This window comes from Lagenorhynchus albirostris, chromosome 14 (assembly GCF_949774975.1).
Source record: "Lagenorhynchus albirostris chromosome 14, mLagAlb1.1, whole genome shotgun sequence".
NCBI classification, from domain to species: domain Eukaryota; kingdom Metazoa; phylum Chordata; class Mammalia; order Artiodactyla; family Delphinidae; genus Lagenorhynchus; species Lagenorhynchus albirostris.
The window spans coordinates 68977553-68997556 of NC_083108.1; the positions used below are offsets into that span (position 1 = coordinate 68977553).

The following is a 20004-nucleotide window of genomic DNA, read 5'->3' on the forward strand; positions in this document are numbered from 1 at the left end:
CTCTAAAACTTCAAGATAGTCAGTTTCTGTTGTTTAGACCATGCAGTTTGTGGTGCTCTATTATAGCAGCCCTAGCAAATTAACTCACCGGTGATCCCAACAGGACTTTCCTTCCTGATGGCAGCTGTGACTGGCTGTACCAGAGGGGCCCTAGGAATAGAGGCACATGTGGGGTAGGACGTGTAGTCTGTGCCAGTGGGAACTTAAGGAGAAGCAGCATTGGCTACCTGAATGTGGGCATAAGCTAGTTCTGCCTTTGTAAATAGGAAAAAATAAGTGGATCTATCTCTTGGGACTTTATAAAGCTGGAGTGAGATGCACTGTGTAAAATGCCTAGCACGGTGGTCAGTACACAGTATGTGATCAATATACATCAGCCTACAGTTTTAGGATTATTGACACTTCAAGGATGTTTGATAAAGCAGGTGTCCAGGCTATAAGTGTGCCATTGCGAGTGTAGTTTTTGGTACACGTGCATAGTTGTGTGTGCATGGTAGTCTGTGTATGTGAGGTGTACGGGGGACTGTGGGAACAGATGGTCACAAGTTCTTGAATGTTGCTGTGGGCGGACATTTGTAGAGATGCATATATGTCAGTGTGTCCCAGGTATTCAGGGTGTATGAGCCACTGACTTGTTCCGTGGTTCATTTGCTTGTTCAGTCACTCATTCATCAACATTTCTTGAATGCCCGCACATCTACACACAATGTAGATATGTAAACAGACAAGGGAAATATGATAGAAGCATGGGAATTAAGGGAGAATAGAGAAAGAGCATTTATTTCAGCTTGATGTATCAGGGAAGACTTCCTGGAGGAGGTGACATTTGAGCAGAACTTGGCCAAGAGAACAAGGCCATTGCATGTAGACACACAGGGAAAGAAATAGCAGTGTGCACCCGAAACTACAAACAGTTTGCATTGGTCCCCTTCCTCAGAACCCTTCTACCCCAAGGTGCACACCATCAATCCTCCAGAGTCCTAGGTAACATGATCATAGAATAGAGAGAAAGCCCAGATGCCAAGAAGCCAACACTTTATTTGGTACAGACCTAGCATGCTGGGAGCCCCACGCCCCATGGGATGTGCCTCTGCTGGCCCCCCTGGCCTCTTGAGGGCGGCCACACTGGCTGTGGACTCGGGGCCCCTGGGGAGGCCTGGCTGGTCTTTGTCTCTCTCTCCAGAACGTCGTGGAGTCGGGAAGTCTTCAAGGAGGGCAATGTGTCGCAGGAGGCTGGAAACAAATGCAGGTCAGAGCTGAGAAATGGGGCCTGGGGTGTGTGTTTTGGTGGGTGGAAGCCCCTGGAGCCCATATTCCCAGGTGGCGTTACTGCAGCGATGTGCTGAGCGGAATGAGATAGGAGGGGGCAGAAGGGAAACGAGTGGAGGGAGCCTGAGAGACATCCTGAAGGGCCACCATTTCCAAGTGCAGGTACCTGACATGCACTGTGGCCGCTGGGGCAGTGCTCTGGGCTGGGGTCTCTGATTCACAGGCCGCTCACAATGCTACTTTGGGTAGTTGGCATTACTACCCCCATCTTCCAGCTGAGAACACAGATGCTCAGCAAGGTTGCATCGCTCGGCAGTTACAGGGAAGAACTGAGCTCTGGGGGCTTGAGTGGCTCCGAATCCCGTAACACATTTGTATCGTGGGCAATGGAGCTGTATTGTCGAGCTCAAGACTACAGCGTGCAAGTCAAAGGTGGAGGAGATTTTTAGGCAGGCGCTCCGTTATCACAGGGAGCGTTGCTGGGAGGGGGGAAGGGGAGCTGAGCTTTAAAAAAAAATGGCAGAGACAAGATGTTCTGTGACGACGTTTGCTAAGCACTGTTCCCCTTCGGGACGTGTGCCCTTTACTTGGCCTTTGAAACTGCGTTCTGTGTCCCCGAGAGCATAATAATGTAAATGAATATCAGATCTCTCCTCGGTAATTGAGAGCAGAGAGAAGGCCATGTTAAGTCAATTTAATTTGCTCCGATACGGTCCAAGCCCGTCTCCGTGGAAGGGGCAATGGCTTTTTGATGGGCTGAGGGTGATTCTCAAAGTGACAGGACGTGCGGCTTGTTTGGGTCCAGGAGGCCTCTGGAAGGAGGGCTGGCGGCTGAGCCAGGTGTGGGCTGAGCACGACCACTTGACCACCTGAGCCTTGAGCCGCTGCGAGTTCTGAGCTTCAGTGACGCGGAGATTTACGGACGCCGGGGTGGGGGACCTGCCACTGGGATGTGGGTTTGCATCGCATCTGAACCCGGAGGGAGGCTCTAACTCCCCCTCCGCTGCTTCCTGGCCTGCCTCAGAGGGGCTTTGCATTTCAGTCGGGAGCTGTGAAGTGGAAGACTCAGTGCCCTGGAGTCTGAAACATGCCCTACGAGGTGCAGTCAGGGGCCAGCCTGGCCTCAGGGCAAAGAGCACTGGACTGGGAGTCAGGGTGGCTGGGTTGGTGGCAGACTCACTGGGTGACCTTGATCTTGAGGTCCTCCTCACTTGCCCAAGAGTGAGGCTGGAGTCTGTGAGTTCCAACCCCCCCTTTAGATGTATGATTCTAAGCTCTGCCTCAGTTTGCCCTCCATAGAGGCAACCCCTCTAAAGACCCAGCTCCATCAGTGTGGCTCTGAGCTTACTCACAAAGAGGCCTGGGATACGTACCTAAGAAAAAGTGTCACCAACAAAAGTGTGGGGACTCTGGAGATTCGAATCCCCGTTCTGCCTGGGTGACTCTGTACAAGTGCCTTAACCTATATGATTCTCAGTTTGTCAACCTGTAGAATGGGAATAAATCATACTCATCACCTATTGGGGTAACTGTGGGCACCAAATGACTGCCTGATAAACACATTCCATCAGCTGGAGCTGTTATTAGCAACGAATGTCTCTTCCCACCTTGACTGCACAGAAGTGCCAGGACCGGGACGGGAGGAGAAGGCGGAGGGAAGCACTGCCGCTCCCACGGTGGCGCTCTGGGACCTCTGTACTTGTCCCCTCCTCCCCCTTCTTGGGCCCCAGTTTCTCTTTACACATTTAATGCAAGAGTTGGACTTCACTAACGTCAAGGCCTCGTCTATGCTAGCCTGACCCTCCCCCCATCCACCCGGGCTCTCCCGTCACTGTGTGGACAGATGCCTCCATGGCTCCCCCAGCACCAGGTGAAAGGAGCGCTGGAAAGAGAACAGGACAAGGGTGGGAAAACTTTAAAAGCCCAGCGCCTCCTTCAGCACCCTCTCCCCCGCCCCCCACAGGACCTCACACTTTCTGATGGTCTGTATTTTCAAGAGCAGAGAAACCGGTGGCACCTAGTGAGGGCTTCTGATAAGTTTTCTATTTACCAGCAACACATTATTTGCATAAATAGCAACACATTATTTCAGTGAAAACCTAAAAGCAGTAGCAGCAACCGGTTGCCTCCAGGCTGCCAGACCTGGGTGGACCACCTCGTTTCATCCCCCCAGGAGGACAGGCCAGCCTGTCGCTGTTACCTGAGCTGGTTCCTACTTCTGTAGGTATTTCTTCATGATGCTCTCAACATCCTCCTCTTTCCTCCCTGTCCCCGGCTCTCTGATCTCGGGGGATGTTCTCTCACCACTGTCACCCTCCAGCCGTGGGATTCTTGGCCGACTCTTGATGCTGTCGGCGCTTTTGAAGGACACGATGGAGCTGGAGGAGGAGGAGGAGTCGGAGAGGTGAGCGGGGTCCTCCTTGGACTCCAGGCTCTTTTTCAAAACGGTGGTGATCCCTGAGACAAAGCCCCCGTCGGCCTCTTCCATCTCAAAGTGGACGCCTGGACGCTGTGAACTGTCTTGCCCATCTTTGGCCGCTCGGGCCAAAGACGTAGGCGTCTCCGGCTTCCGGATGGCCGGGAGGAAGTCATCGAAACCCACTTGGGTCTTGCGTTCATAGGTGATGCTCGGGACCTTCCAGCTGAATGGGTCGCTGCCCAGGGGGTCCCCCATCAGGTGTGCAAACTGGCGGTTCTGGAAGACGAGCGGCTCCTTCCCAAGGTCCGGACAGCCCGCATCTTCCAGCGAGGACTCCAGACAGCGCCTCCGCGGGCGCAGCGTGGGCGACAAGAACGAGCGCCTAAGCGCCGTCGGGGAGCTCGGGGTCCTCCTCGAGCCGGGCCCCGATTCCAGGAGGGACTCGCAGGAACTGAAGCGGGTCTTCAGCTTCTCGGGTGGCGGGCTGGGGCCCCCCACGCTCTTCGAGGAGATGCACTTCAGGCTGGTGGACCGCAGGAGCCCGGCCGACGTGTCCAGGGGGGACTCGGCCCCGGCCCTCAGAGCCAGAGCGCCCTCGTCGCTGCCGGTCCTGGCCCTCCGCAGCGTGGACGCCCCGGTGGTCTGGTAGATGGGGAGCGTGGGCCAGTCCTCCAGGCCCAGCGGCGACCCCCGGCCCCTCTGCGCTCTCTTCCTCCGGAGCCCTTCCACGAACTCTGACAGGGCAGCCGACGGGCTGGGCAGCTTGTCCCTGGGCCGCGGGGACACGTCTCCACTCCAGGAAGACGGGGAGGAGGACAGCACGCCCGACCTCTCCGGGGGCTTTCTCTGGACGCCACACTCTTCGCCGTCCCCCAGATGGCCGTAATTTCCTCGGCGGAGGGAGAGCGGGGACGCGGCCTTGTCCCCCCAGGTCCTGCTGTGGGTGTCCCGGGCCCCATCACTGGCCGCCTCCTGGATCCTGTGCCAAGAAGAAACCCGCCGTCAGCGGACACCGTGCCGTCTCCACAGTTGGCGCGACTGAGCCCCAGAGCGCGGGCACTAATACTATTTTTCTTTGGAAATGCTGACCCCACCTGCACCCTCCAACGAACCGTACGATTGAATGCGCAGACTCAAGCCGTGCAAATGATTTCTTGTCGCTTTCTGAAATGCAATTTCTGTCTATAATTAAACCTGACTAAGTACGTTTGAGTAGGTTAAAACTGCACCTCTGAGAGATGACTCAGTTTTACGAGGCATCATCTCTGACATGATAGGACCTATCGCCACACAGCCTGCTGTGAAATAGGTAATTTCCTTCTTGAAGACTCAGGGGCACCTACGGGAGGTTATTTATTTATTTATTTAGGGCCAAGCCCGGAGGACAGCCCCACCAAGCAGAGCCTGCTGGAGCCAGTGACCCAAACATGCGCCTGAACGAGATGCTCCGTGACACCCGATTGTTTCATGGGATGCGGGTGGGATTAAAAACAAACAAACAAACAAACAACAAAAAAAAAAACGGTCCTTCAAAAGGGAAACAGCTCCATCAAATCAACTTGAAACCGAGACTATACACAAGAGGACAGACGCTTTCCATTCTGGGACCGCCAGGCAGAGGCATTTTGCAGCAGCTGAGCCAAAACCACTGCCTCTGAAGAGTGGGAATCTCGCAGTGGGGCAAAATTATAGGCTGTAAGACGAAAAGCAGGGCTTAGAGGAGAGAGACTGGAATCCATCCACTGTTCTTTAAAAAAATAAAATCTATTTGTCCTCCCTCTAAGACAAGCGACCTCCTTCCCAGACAACAGCAAAGCTGTAATTTACAAAAAAGCGCCAAATGTCAGAGTTTGGGCGTGGCAGCTGGGGCCAGGGCTCAGCCTGAAGGAGGTGGGAGCGATGGTGATGCAGGTTCCCGTCGTCGGCCCCTGCCTGCTGCTCTGTCACGACAGGAGGGATTACAGGAGCCAGCCTCCTGCACATAAAGGTTGGAATGCTGGCACGAGACCGAGGAAGGTGTCCTGCTCACCACACTCTGATTATCACCATTTCCATCCCCTGACCATGTAGGATAGTTTAAAGGGAAAAGAGCTGACCACAGTGACCCAAAGGGCTTTTCAGTCTCAGAAGGAGCCAAGCCCACGGCCCCTGGAGGTGATGTCAGGAGAGGAGAGTACAGATAGGGTAGGGGATTGGGATCTTTTTCAGGGACCCGGGTAGGGACCTAGGCACTGCCTTCCTGAGCTCCCACCATCCCAGAAGCCTCCCTCTTCTGATGCTAGCAGGAGCCTCCCCTGACCCAGGACCCTGGCGATGACACTCTGTGAAAAGGTTCCCTGAGTGACAGGCACAGGACTGGCTGCGCTCATCGGTCCCTCCTCATGCCCTAGGCCTGCTAGGTGGAGAGGACCAATGTCACAGTCTGGGGGCGGTGAGGAGACCACGAGATGGACCCCGAGGCAGGCGTGTCGGCGCGCTGCCTCCACCGCGCACCGTCCTCACTATCCTTAGGCCTCCAGGGGCTCAGGCTCCGCCCCCCGCCCCGTCTTGTGAGTTAGCCCCTGGCTCACTCTGCTGCGGCCACATGGGTCTCCTGGGACACGCCACGCTCTTCCCGCCTCCGGGGTTTGCATTTGCTGTTCCCTTCGTTGGATGCACTCCTTCCCCCTCCTCCTAGCCCAGGTCACTGTCCTGATCTCACAGGGAGATCAAGGGGAGGGAAGAGAAGCCCTGGGCCCCATGCCGGGCACCTAGCTCCTCAAATAATGGTTAACAGTTATGATTAAGAATAATCGATAATGAATGGCTATTAACCATCACTAATTAGTCGTTAGGGCTCGTTACGATTACTACTAACAACCTCTGGGTCTCTGGAGCCTCACCCACCACTGGGCTCCACGAAAGCCTCATGTGACGTCCCAAGAGGAGTGGGCAGGAGAATGAACGGGCAGGTGACCCTGCGTCCCATCACTCCCGGCAAAGGCTGGCCCCCACGTGCTCAAACAAAAGCCTCGCAATTTGCCCAGAGCAGCCGCTCCCTTCCTATTTCTTGCCTGTCACCTTCCATCTCCGTCACAGCTGGACGCAGGCTGGGAAGGGAGCTGCAGAGCTCCTGTGTGATTACCTGAAGGGGTGTTTGTCAACATCATCACTTTAGAATCGCTCCCCTAACACATGGCAAGATGGCATTCACATGCCTTTCTTTCTCTTCTTCATCTTTTTTTTTTTTTTTTTAATAAACAGCTCGGAGCTGCCAGGGGCACTGGGCTGCCGCAGAGCTGACAAAAGTCATTTCCGTCCTGTCTTGGCCCTGAAAGGAGGCGGACGTGATGAATGTGTCTTGGGCGCTCAGTCTCCTCCGTCATCTGTCACGTGGGGATGGCAGCACCCAGGGCTCCTGTTGCCGGGCCTCCTGGGACTCTGCCATCCCACTCGCCCCAGCTCCCCTCTGGCTGCAGAGGCCGAGACAGGGAGGGAAGAGAAGCTACAGGAGGAGAGGGTGGGGGGGGGGGGAGGAGAGGAAGCAGGGGAAAAGGGCAGAAGGAGAGGAGGGTGGGAGAACCCCAGCTCTCCAGCCTGTGCTGTCGAGACCCTGCTGAGTCTCATCTCTACACCGTGACTCGGCACTGTACCCAGCACACAGTAGGTGCTCAGGAAGCGTTGTCGAACTGAGTCAAGTCTACCTTGGAAATCAAGTCTCCGAGGAAGAGAAAGTAGGTAGGATGAGGAAAGTGGAGGAGGGGCAAAGAGAAGTGGGGAGAAGTAGAAGCAGGACCAACAAGAGGGAAGGTGAAGTGAGAACGGATGGGGGAATGGAGAGGAAGAGACCAGTGGCGATGGAGGTGGCGAAGGAAGAGGGAGGCTGAGGGCAAGGCCAGGGGGACAGAGGGGAGGGCCGCAGGTGGGGTGTGGGCTGGCAGCTGAGGGCCGGCCTTCCTCATCTCTGACCACAAGGTGGGACAGGCCGGGGCACACGAAACCGTCAGCAGCCCAGCAGTGGGGTCTGGAGGTCGCAGCCCATGTGTGCTGCTGTCCAGGTGCAGAGGACACAGGCTCGCTGGGCTGGAGCCGTGGGGGACCTCGGCTGGGCCAGAGCAGCGGAGATGTGCCCGCCTTCCCCAAGGCCCACAAGGAGCAGCATCTTCCAGAAGGGACACCCGCTCAGGGCCCCCCTGGCTGCCCCCAAGTACTGACCACGGAGCCCTGCTGGGGGCCCATGTGTGGGTGTCACGGGGTGGAGCGGTCTGGTCGGTGCCTTCAGAGCCTCAGCTGGGGGGCTGGAAACCAGAACCCAGTCCCAGCAGTGTAGACTCAGTGGCGGAGGGCAGAGTGAGGAGGGAGGGAGGGGAGATGGGGACGCGGTGGGGGAGAAGGAGAGAGAGAGAGAAGCCTCGGCTTGGCTGAGCACTGCCTCCTGGGTTTACCACCCAGAAATCCACCCACGCCTCTGCAGCATCTTCTTCTATTTCCTGTCTGCTCCACCACTCCAAGGGAGAAGTTTGCTGCATCCACTCCTTTCTGTGTGGAGACCGCAGAACTGAATCTGAATGCAGACGCCCTCTTGCAAGCTTCAGGGTGTGGGTTCTAGCTCTGCTGTCTGGGTCACGGTGATCCTCTCCGTTTCTGCCCTGGCTCTGGACACTTCAAGCACATTCTCCCGTCTTCCTCCAGGGGCCTGGGAAGACTCATTTTTTTCCCCAGCTGTCCTCATGGGACGGCTCAGCTCAGGTGGAACTCCCTTCCATTAGCATCGCGTGACGTATGGGTGGTGGCTAATCAAGACGTTGCTGTGCCTGCCTCAGCCAGGGAGAGATGTGATGCACAGGACGTACTCCGAGCCTCTGGGAGACGGGTGCAGACACGAGCTAGGCGGGGGCACTGTGATTCTCTGAGGAGGGACTCCAGAAACATCTTGGGACCTTCTGCACCTGCCCCTCAGTCTACCCCAACAGGAAGAGGCTTGTAGCATACCTGCCTGATAAGGAGCCAGTGGCATTCCTGGGCATCCAGCCACACAGGCTCCAGGCTGGGTCCGAAAGAGTTACCCCTGGCTGAGCACCTACTATGTGCTGGGCACCATGGATACAGGGGAGAACAAGAGGGTGGGCCACCTGCCTGCATGGAGCTGACCGCCACGTCCATTTATAACCTCGACGGCCACCCTGGGGGTTAGGAGTTGTGAGCTCCGGGCACAGTGAGGAGGGGTGGCACACACAGTTGGGAGTAGCAGAGGTGGGGTTCCAACCCCACAGCCAGCAGCACCCTTCTCTGGAAACTTCCTCCAAACTCTGTGATGAGATACAGGGTTAACAAGTGTCTCCGATGTCACCTTACCAGGTAACATCTGTCCCTTGGAGTCTAGTCTGATTCTGCCACTCACTAGCCACTCACTTGCCTTGGGATAGGCACCTAACTTCTCTAGGCCTCAGTTTCTTCAGCTGTACAATGGGGGGAAACCAGGTCAACCCTGCAATGTTGCGGAGATAAGAGAGAGCTCCAGGAGGGCAAGAGTTTTTGTCTGTTGCATTCACTGCTCTATTCCTGTGCCTAGAACAGTATCTGAGCACACAGCAGGCATTCAGTAAACATCTGCTGAGTGAATGAGTGGAGTGCCAGAGCCCTAGCACATAGTAGGTGCTCACTAAATACGTGTTGGACGAATGAGTGGACCTTGAGTCCTCTGGCGCATAGTAGGCATCTGATAAATGTCCATTAAGTGAATTGATGAACAAAAGAATATATACAAATACTGTAGCTTTGTGGTATAGTCTGAAGTCAGGGAGCCTGATTCCTCCAGCTCCGTCTTTCTTTCTCTAGATTGCTTTGGCTATTTGGGGTCTTTTGTGTTTCCATATAAATTAAAAAATTTTTTGCTCTAGTTCTGTGACAAATGCCATTGATAGTTTAATAGGGATTGCACTGAATCTGTAGATTGCCTTGGTATTACAGTCTTTTTGACAATATTGACTCTTCCAATCCAAGAACATGATATATCTTTCCATCTGTTTGTGTTGTCTTCCATTTCTTTCATCAGCATCTTATAGTTTTCAGAGTAGAGGTCTTTTGTCTCCTTAGGTAGGTTTATTCCTAGGTATTTTATTCTTCTCGAGGCGATGGTAAATGGGATTGTTTCCTTAATTTCTCTTTCTGATCTTTCATTGTTAGTGTATAGGAATGCAAGAGATTTCTGTGTATTAATTTTGTATCCTGCAGCTTTACTGAATTCATTGATTAGCTCTAGTGGTTTTCTGGTAGCGTCTTTAGGATTTTCTATGTATAGTATCATGTCATCTGCAAACAGTGACAGTTTCACTTCTTTTCCAATTTGGATTCCTTTTATTTCTTTTTCTCTAAGTATTGGTGACTCACATGTATGAAGGCTTATTAGATAAATCAGGATATGATCATGCAGAAATGCTGGAATTTTTACTCTTTCTAACCTGCAAGGCTAAGAATCTGGGCTTCAGGAAGCAGACAGGCCTGGGTTCAAATCCTAGCTCTGTCCCTTACTAGCCAGGTACCTTGTGAAGCCTCGCTGTGACAGTGGGAACAGTAACTCCCAACCTCACAGAGACGACGTACGTCATCGGGACAGTCAGTACACATGAGCGTAGTGGCCCACGTACACCTCCACCTGCCCCCGGCTCTTCATGCCAGGTGGATTCTGGTGCAATTGAACTTGCATATATATTACATATTCATTTCAAAACATTACTACTAATAAATATATGTTTAAAATCTTAATGATTGTTTTTCAATTAATGGCCCCTCCCATCAGGTTAGATTAGATTGAGGATCGAGGGCAGATGTTCAAGAATAAACAATTCCTAGGTCCGAGCCTGCTCTGAGCAGCACAGAAAAGGGGTGAGGATACCCAAGTGGTCTGTTCAGCCCCAGAGCAAGCCAGATGCTGACACACGTGTCTCCAAGTCGGGCCACACCCCCTCCCCTGACAGGCCATCCTGTGAATGCAGCTCCACCGTCTTCTCTCTAGTGCCTACCACAGCAGTGGACATTCCACGAACACTGGGTGAAGGAAAAAATGCAGGTACTTTGTATGTACATCTCATCAGGATGCGATGATCACCCCATCTTGCAGATGAGGAAACTGAGGCTCACCAGTGAGAAGCCATCTGCTCGAGGCTCCCACTGCTCAGTAGCAGGGCCTGGATCTGAAGCCATTGCTTTGCCCTTCCACAACATCACACACCTCCCAGGTAGAAAGCTAAGAGGAAACCTCAACCACTGGAACTCATGTCTACACACATACATTGTTCAAAATCGACTGGGACACAATGAGTAAAACATAGAGACGCTCAAGTCAGGGAGACACTGGTTTCACTGGCATTAGTCACAATCACACAATAAAAACCAGAATTCCCAGGTCTGAGTCTGAGCAGAGCCTGAGCCAACGGTAGCTACAGGAAACTCGATGCAGATTTTTTTTTTTTTTTTTGCGGTACGCGGGCCTCTCACTGTTGTGGCCTCTCCTGTTGCGGAACACAGGCTCCGGACGCACAGGCTCAGCGGCCATGGCTCACGGGCCCAGCTGCTCTGCGGCATGTGGGATCTTCCCGGACCGGGGCACGAACACGTGTCCCCTGCATCGGCAGGCGGACTCTCAACCACTGCGCCACCAGGGAAGCCCTCGATGCAGATTTAATGACGCCATGAATCATCCCCAAAGACATGCTATCACCCCCCCATTCTTCATCAACACCCTGAAATTAAAGAGGAAATTAAAAATGTATCGATGTTCTTTAACATCGAGGTCTGGATGGGAAACCAGAGGTCCTTTGAAGATGGCCTGAAGGTACTGTAACCGAGTCCAGCACAGCAGTTGATGGTCTATAATAGAAGCTGACATGGTGCCCAACACTGTGCCTGATGCGGTAGGAAACACGAGACATTTATTAAATCCCTAGAGCGTGCAGGTGAATTCTGCATCATGAGAGCCACCATATATTGCGCCTTTAGGCTCTGCAGACGTTATTCAATTTTATCTTCACGACGGTCCTCTAAGTCAGCAACCCTTATAATCTTCCTATTTCACAAATGAGGCTCAGGAAGGATAAGTAATTTGTCATGGAATAAAGGGGAGAAACATGAATTTAAACTAAGGAATCCAGCTTCGGGATTCACGTGTCCTGACCACTCTACTCTGCTGCCAGCTATTGCCTTTGACTGTTCCACTTTACAGAGTTAGAAATGGAGGCTCAGAGGGCAGACGGAGAGGAAGGAGCAGAGCCGAGGCTCTCACCTCGGCCTCAGTGAGTACGCATCAATACGATGCTCAGCTAGGTCCCTCACAGGAGAAGACGGGCTGCCTCAGCCTTTCGGAGGGCACACTGTGGGTGTGGACACAGGATCAGCCCACGCAGAAGGGTCAGCAGTGCGAGCAGCTCCAGGTACACTGGGAACCGTGGACTGTAAAACGTGGCAGGAGGCTGGCAAGGGAGAGGCGAGGGGCTGGGGCCTGAGGGCACAGCCTTTCTGGAGGCGGCGGGGCGCAGTCAGGCTTTCGGAAGAGGGGTAGGATCTGGTGGTGGGAGGGGTTGAGGAAGACACCCCAAGTAGAAGAGCCCTCCTACCAGCTGTTAGCCTATTCAGTGGTTTCTGCAAAACCCTGGACCAGCAAGGGCTGATGTCTACATTTCACAGGCAGAGACACTAGGGCTTAGAAAGGCCACTCGGCTGAAGGGAAAGACTCGAAGCAAGGAGGAGGCCACGGGGGTGCGATGCCCAGGGAGGCCTGCTTGATGGCAAGCAGGAAAGTTGTGGAGTAAGCAGCAGAGAGGCCCTCCGCCTGGCTATTTCTGGCCTGAAGGTGCAGAGACTTGAGTCAGGAAGCAGACTCTGTAAATCCCCTATATCCCTTATAGTATAATGTTTTTATGAGGCAAGATAACGCTTAAGCCTTGCTTGCTGTTTTCTCTGATCTTAAGCAGGTGCTGAGTCCTTGACACTTAAAAAAAATGACCCATTAGCTGCCCTCAGTGGACACCTGCCCACGTATCTCCTGTGAGTCACCAGAATTTGCCTTGTCTCACCCACACATTCTTACTGGTCACGAGGTACTAGAACCAGTGGGTTTTGAACAGAGTTGCCATCAGAATCATGCCTGAAACTCTACCAAAAAAATCAGTTTCAATGGGGGCGGGGAGGTAAGGGGACCATTCTAGTTTAAAAGAGACTAAGGACTAATGGAAGATGTTAGTAAGAGGGGAAACTGAGGGTAGGAAGACACAGACGGGGGAATATGGGCGCTCTGTTCTTTCAGCTCAATTTTCCTGTAAGTCTAAACGTTCTCTAAAAAAAGTCTATTTACTTTTTTTTTTTTTTTTGTGGTACGCGGGCCCTCACTGTTGTGGCCTCTCCCGCTGCAGAGCACAGGCTCCGGACGCGCAGGCTCAGCGGCCATGGCTCACCGGGCCCAGCCGCTCCGCGGCATGTGGGATCCTCCCGGACCGGGGCACGAACCCGCGTCCCCTGCATCGGCAGGCGGACTCTCAACCACTGCGCCACCAGGGAACCCGCGTCCCCTGCATCGGCAGGCGGACTCTCAACCACTGCGCCACCAGGGAAGCCCCTACTTTTTTTTTTTTTTAAGAGACAGACCCAAAGAAACAAAACAACGAGATGCAATGAGTGCCCTTAATAGGATTCTTCTTTCAAAAAATACAGTGATACAACTTCAGAACAGTTGGGTTAATATGACTGTTGGTATCTCGGATGATACAGTGGATTTCTTCATTTTTTTAGCTGCAATGATGGTGCAAATAGTTAGGAAAAGTCCTTCTTCGCAGGATAAAGATGTGAAATTATCTTAAGGAGAACTGTCATGATGTTTTCAACTTACTTTCACGTTGTTGGGCATAAAAAAAATGTGTTTAGATATAGACAGAAGTAGAGACGAAGGTAAAGATAGAAATAAAGTCAATATGAAAAAAAAACCCACTGTCAAATTAAGGTGGAGGCTAGCAGAGTTGATGGTGCCCAGACACCTTCATTGTTTAAAAAAAAAAAAAAAAGAAGGAGAAGGAGAAAGGAGGAGAGAGAGAGGGAAAGGGGAAGGAAAGGACACTTTACGGGTGATTCTATTGACTGATAAAAAAAAGAAAGAAAAGAAAACATTTTTACTCGCCCTTCAATGTTCAGCCCCACCGCAGCCACTTCCAGAAGCCTTCGCCCACCTCCCAGGCTGGGCTAGGGGTCTCCTCTGGTCCTACAGCCCCTGTGCTCCCCCAGCCTCTATCCTATAATTGTTTGCTGGCTTGTTTTTAACTCCCAACAAGACTGTTAATTCTGAACTAGACTGTATTTTTCTTCTGTGAATTCCCAGGATCTAGAAGAGTCCCTTAAGGGAAGTTCGTGGAGTGGAAACAGTGAAGGAATGGAGGAAAAGAAAGATGAGGGATTGTGGGAATGAAGAAACAGGGGACAAAAGGCTCCATCTGCCTCATCTGGCTGCTTCATTCAGACCCCAGCAGCCCCACTTACGGGTCAGCCAAACCCACTTCTCTGAGATTAAAACCAAGAGATTCAAAACCAACTTCCAGTACACAACCGAGAGGGGATTCCTCCTATGTCGAAACCCAATCCAAAGCCTGGTTTTATTTCTAGAGAATTTTATCAACTTCAGAATTGAGAGGGAGCTGGAACCACATCTGGTTTGAACCCCTCATCGTCCCCCTGGAAAAACAGAGAAGGAGAGAGCCTCCGGGGTTCACAATCTGATGAGACGGGAAAGTACTGGCTCTCAAACTTGAGCCTGCCCTCTGATACAACCTCCACCATGTCCTGAAAGAACAAACTGGGTATGTAAAGTAATCAAATCGGATTAGAGATTCAACTTGGGTTCAACAGATTTTAAACAAATGTTCAATGCTTTCTTTCACTTTCTATGCGTAGACATTAGCTCAGCTGAGTACTGTACAATGGCAATAACCACATAAAATCTCTGACTTCTTCATAACAGCACCCAGTTCATCATAAAAATGCATCTTTAGGCGAGTGGAAGTTACCCATCCATCCACTCCTCCTTTTAGCCATTCAGGATCATTTGTTGAGTGCCATGACGCCAGCTGCTGCTGACACTGAGGTGAATAAACCTTGCATTCAGGAAGCTTATAGTCTAGAGGGGAAGGCAGTTCACCAACGTATGACTGGAGGGAAGTACGAGTGACCCTGCATGTCCTCCTGGGCATGGAAACTAAGGAAGAAATGTTTACTGAGCAAAAGGAGTAGAAAAGTCTCACTCAGCATCCAGCTTGATAGTCTAGTTTGTATCAGAGAAAACTGCTACTTAGGAAAAACAGAAAAGCTAAATTTAAACTTAAAGGCATTGGAGAGTTCAAAAAATAGGCTTATCTAAACTCAGAGCAGAAATTAGGGTGGTGGTTACCTTTGAGTAAGGAGGAGGTCACGACTGGACCAGATACAAGAAGGTGTTAGGGGGCTAGCAACGGTCTGGTTTCAATTTTCGTAGTTATTACAAAGGTATGACCAATTTTTGAAAATTTCAAAAGTTGCAGTTTCCAGTATGTATGTTTTGATAAGTATACTTAACAAAAGTTTAGCTCAGTTAGAGAACCACAGACACTACAAGAACGTTCTGAACTACCAGTGATTAATCCAAATGGTTTTACGCAAACTTGCGTCTAACTTAGGTGAGCCTCAAAATTCCTGAAAGATTTGCAGATCTGTCGTATAAGACCTGGAGCTCTGGATAGAAAACAGCCCTCCTTCCCATGGAAGCCTGTCCAAGAGTGATGCTGGCTCCAAAGATAAACCCCGGACAGAGCCAGGCTTCTCCGGCTCCTCACTGGCTCAGGCCTTGGGTCCACGGTTAGTATGTTTGCATTGAAAATTTCCATGCTTCCAGTTTCCACATCTTGCCCACTAATCTTCTTAATACTGATAAAACTGAAAAGAACCCTTTTGTCCTAGGAAGACATAAAACCAGTTTCATGAGAGGCTCATTCATTAAGTACATTCAGGATGGATTAAAATGATCCTGAGCTTGGGGCTTCCCTGGTGGTGCAGCGGTTGAGAGTCCGCCTGCCAATGCAGGGGACGCAGGTTCGTGCCCCGGTCCGGGAAGATCCCACATGCCGCGGAGCGGCTGGGCCTGTGAGCCATGGCCGCTGGGACTGCGCGTCCGGAGCCTGTGCTCCGCAACGGGAGAGACCACAGCGGTGAGAGGACTGCGCACCGCAAAAAAAAAAAAAAAGATCCTGAGCTCTGGTTCTAAGAATGCAGAGACGAGTAAATAAATGTGCTATTGAAATAAGATTAGCAGTTGATGCTTAACCTACTTTGAGAACAAGCTGTTTTTAATGCCAAATATCATCCATTCACATTTACATAATTAATGAACTAATTACAAACGAGTCTTATCTAATCATTTAAGCAGGTCTCACATGACCCATCCTTGCCCCCACTTCTGCAGTAGAGTAACTGAATTTCCTTGAAAGCAATACAACTTTATTTGAAAGACAATACCTTAGGGCTTCCCAGGTGGCTCAGTGGTTAAGAATCCACCTGCCAATGCAGGGGACACAGGTTCGAGCCCTGGTCTGGGAAGATCCCACATGCCGCAGAGCAACTAAGCCTGAGTGCCACAACTAATGAGCCTGCACTCTAGACCCCGCGAGCCACAACTACTGAGCCCACGTGCCACGACTACTGAAGCCCTTGCACCTAGAGCCCGTGCTCTGCAACAAGAGGAGCCACCGCAATGAGAAGCCCGCGCACCGCAACGAAGAGTAGCCCCCGCTCAACTGCGACTAGAGAAAGTCCGCGCACAGCAACAAAGACCCAACGCAGCCAAAAAAAGACAAAAAAACAAACGAAAAACCCCCTATAGTTTAGACCTTTTTACTGATTCAAGCCCGCCTTATCCTACATAAAAATCCACGGGGGGTGATCAAAGGAGGATGGTGGTGTCTAAATCTTTTGCTTTTTTAAAAAAATTTATTTATATGGTTGAGCTGGTGCGGGGTCTTGGCTGTGGCTTGGGCGCCTTAGTTGGGGTACTCGAACTCTCAGTTGCGGCATGCACGTGGGATCTAGTTCCCTGACCAGGGATCGAACCCCGGCCCCCTGCATTGGGAGCACGGAGTCCTATCCCCTGTGCCACCAGGGAAGTCCCTCTTTTGCTTTTAAACTAAGAACCACAAGCCAAGAGTATGGGGCTGCAAATGTTTACAGAAAGCAAATTTTTCCCTGAAAAAGGAAAAGTTGTAATGCCGTCTTTTAGCCAAATGAAAAAGCAGTTGTGTTAAATCAGTACCAAAGCAAATGATACGTACAACAGTAATTAGCGAAGATTACACAGTAATTAAAATCACGATGATTATGTGAGTGAGAATAATTTATACAATAATCTCCACGCTCACACTGCAATATGGTACAAGTCCAATAGCAACAGTGCAGAGCCATGTTTGGTAATAAATTCAAATCACAGCATCTCTAATTATGTGGTGACAGATCGGTCATTGAAACTGAGGGATAAATAAAGTCTCTGACCAGGATACACACAATTTTATTTGGACTTCCCAAGGCTACCAAATGGGGATCCCAAACACTCGAACACTCCCCATCCCTCCCCCAACAGAGGGAGCCCCAGACCATCAGGTTCCCCCCCTATATTCCAAAAATTCTCGTTCCATGCTGCTAGCAACTCGCTCTGCGATACAAGACAGTTACCCTGTCTGGCAAAGCCACACTTGGCTCTTCATATCAGCATCATCCTTCTAATCACCCTATCGGAGTGATTAGAGAGGCCACCTAACTTCCATCCACTGGTCATTTATTTGCTCAATGCATGTTTATTGAGCACCTAATACGTGCTAGACACCGTGGTGGGTGCTGAGGTAAGAAGGAAAAGAGAAAGCTTATGTCCTTAAACGGTTCACAGCCTAATGAGGGAGACAGACACCTGAACATATGATCCTAACATATTATGGAAAGTGCTATGGGAGAGGGAATCGTGGGGTCTGCAGAACCACGGCAGAGGGGCACGTGACCCAGCCAGGAAGTCAACGAAGTCTCCTGAGGCAGGTGACACTTGAGCTGAGTCACAAATAAGAGTTCATGGGCTTCCCTGGTGGCGCAGTGGTTGAGAGTCTGCCTGCCCATGCAGGGGACACGGGTTCAAGCCCTGGTCTGGGAGGATCCCACATGCTGCGGAGCAACTGGGCCCGTGAGCCACAACTACTGAGCCTGCGCGTCTGGAGCCTGTGCTCCGCAACGAGAGGCCGCAATAGTGAGAGGCCCGTGCACCGCGATGAAGAGTGGCCCCCGCTCACCGCAACTGGAGAAAGCCCTCGCACAGAAACGAAGACCCAACACAGCCAAAAATAAATAAATAAATTAATTAATTTAAAAAAACAAAACAAAAAACAAATAAGAGTTTATGAGGTTAAGAAACATGGGAAGCGGGTCCAGTCAGAGCGAAAACCATGGACACAGGACCAAGGGTGGGAAACAGCACAGCGTCTGAGGGAGCAGCATAAACCGTTCGGGGCACAAAGCATGAAGAAGAGATACAGAGAAATGAGACCAGAGAAGCAGAAAAGACCCAGGTCACAGAGGGCACGGGAAGCCCACTAAGGTGCCTGAATTCCATCCTGTTCTATCCTGTAAGGCAGAGGTCACACAAGGTTTTCTATAAAGGACAGACAGCATATATTTTTGGCTTTGGGGCCATACGATCTCTGTTGCAACTACTCAATTTTGCCATCATAATGCAAAGGCAGTCATAAAGAACATGTAAAATTAAAACAAAAAAAACAAGAGCATGGCTGTTGGTCCAATAAAACTTCATTTACAAAAGCAGGCCAAGGGCCATAGTTTGCCTGTGGGTGGTGGTTGGCTGACTCCTGCCGTAGGTGACGGGAAGCCGCCGAAAGCAGCTTTTCATTTGAGACAGATCATCCTGGCTGACGCTCAGAGGATGGAGTAGAGGAGGGTGGGGTCGGAAGGCCTTTGCCAGAGTCTAGACCAGAAATGATGGTAGCCTGACTTCAAGGTGCTGACATGAGGATGGAGAGAAGCAAAAAGGGTCAAGAGTATTTGCTTGGCCACTTACCTGGTGGTCCAGAGGTTAAGACTCCATGCTTCCACTAGAGGGGACGTGGGTTCGATCCCAGGTTGGGGAAGTAAGATCCCACATGCCGCGCAGCCCAGCCCCCAAAAAAGCATTTGCTTAAAGGGGGGAGGGGCAGGATAAACAAGATTTAGGGATCAGCTGACGGGGGATGAGAGCCTCAGATGAGTCAAGGGCGCCAGCTTGGGTGGCTCTGTGGATGACAGAACCACCAAATGATACTGATGACATTGGTGGGGGAAAGGGAGGAGTCTCCCCTTGGATACGCTGGGTTCAGACCCCAGGGCGACATCCAGGTGGCGAGCTTCTAAAGGTAGGCGGTTAGATATGATATACGCGTTTGAAACCTGGGAGAATGTAAGAGCTGGAGGGCTAGATCTGGGGGTCATCCGCTTATGGTGAGGGAGTTAAAATCACAACAGGATTGCCTGGGACCAGGTGGAGAGAAAAACAGCAGGTGAGAGCAGCATCCCGTGATCCCCAGCACTGGCGGGGCTGGGGAGAAGTTTGGGGAGCTCCAAGGAGCAGAAACAGCTACAAGGCCGGGCAGGCAGGGAGTTCTGAGAAGTGTCTGACAGAGGCCAGCGCAGGAGAGAAGTCCAGAAAAAGATCAAGACTGGAGAACGTCCCCTGGTGTGTCCCTTTGGGAGCCGCTGACACGGTGAGAAAAGTTTCAGTGCAGTGGTGGGGGCAGGCTCAGGGCTGGAGGAAAGTGAGGCAGAAACGTGAGGTGAGTGAAGACGGTGCATGTGGGCCTTGCTTTGAAGAAGCTTGGCTCCAAAGGGAAGGGAAAGGTGATGGGTGAGGACACAGTTAGAACAGGGAGGACCCGAAGGTGTTTATAACCTGTGGAGGAAGGACAACCAGAAAGGCAGAAGCTGAGGATGCAGGAGAGAGAGGGGATGCTGGGCACACTGCAGGGGAGAAGGGGCAGCGGGATACGGATTCGACTTGAACAGGACTGGATCTTATCTTCTGAGACCGGAGGGTAGACGAGGGCAGAGAGAGATGGATTTATAGACACCACAGAAGTTCAGGCCATGATTTTCTTTTCTTTGAATGAACCAGGAGTTTAGGGTGTCTCCTTAGAGTGAGGAATCAGGGCTGGAGGAAAGTCAGGATGGTTTGGAATAACTGTCCAGTAAAATGAAAGAAACAACGGACCAGTGATAAGACATCAGCATCTGAACAGCTGGTTCAATTA

At 51.5% G+C, this 20004-nt stretch overlaps 1 protein-coding gene across 2 annotated transcripts in view; it reads right to left on the reverse strand.

Annotated features, from left to right (window-relative positions):
• Positions 1-1018: 1018 nt before the first annotated feature.
• Positions 1019-20004, reverse strand: part of MYO18B (myosin XVIIIB) — a 235791-nt gene continuing 216805 nt past the window's right edge. For both annotated transcript variants that reach the window (XM_060122034.1, XM_060122033.1), the window contains 2 exons: positions 3470-4667; positions 1019-1233 (listed from right to left, as the gene is read on the reverse strand). In XM_060122034.1, the coding sequence (XP_059978017.1) occupies positions 3482-4667 (1186 nt within the window). In that variant the 3' untranslated portion in view covers positions 1019-1233; positions 3470-3481. The remainder of the gene's footprint in view (positions 1234-3469; positions 4668-20004) is intronic.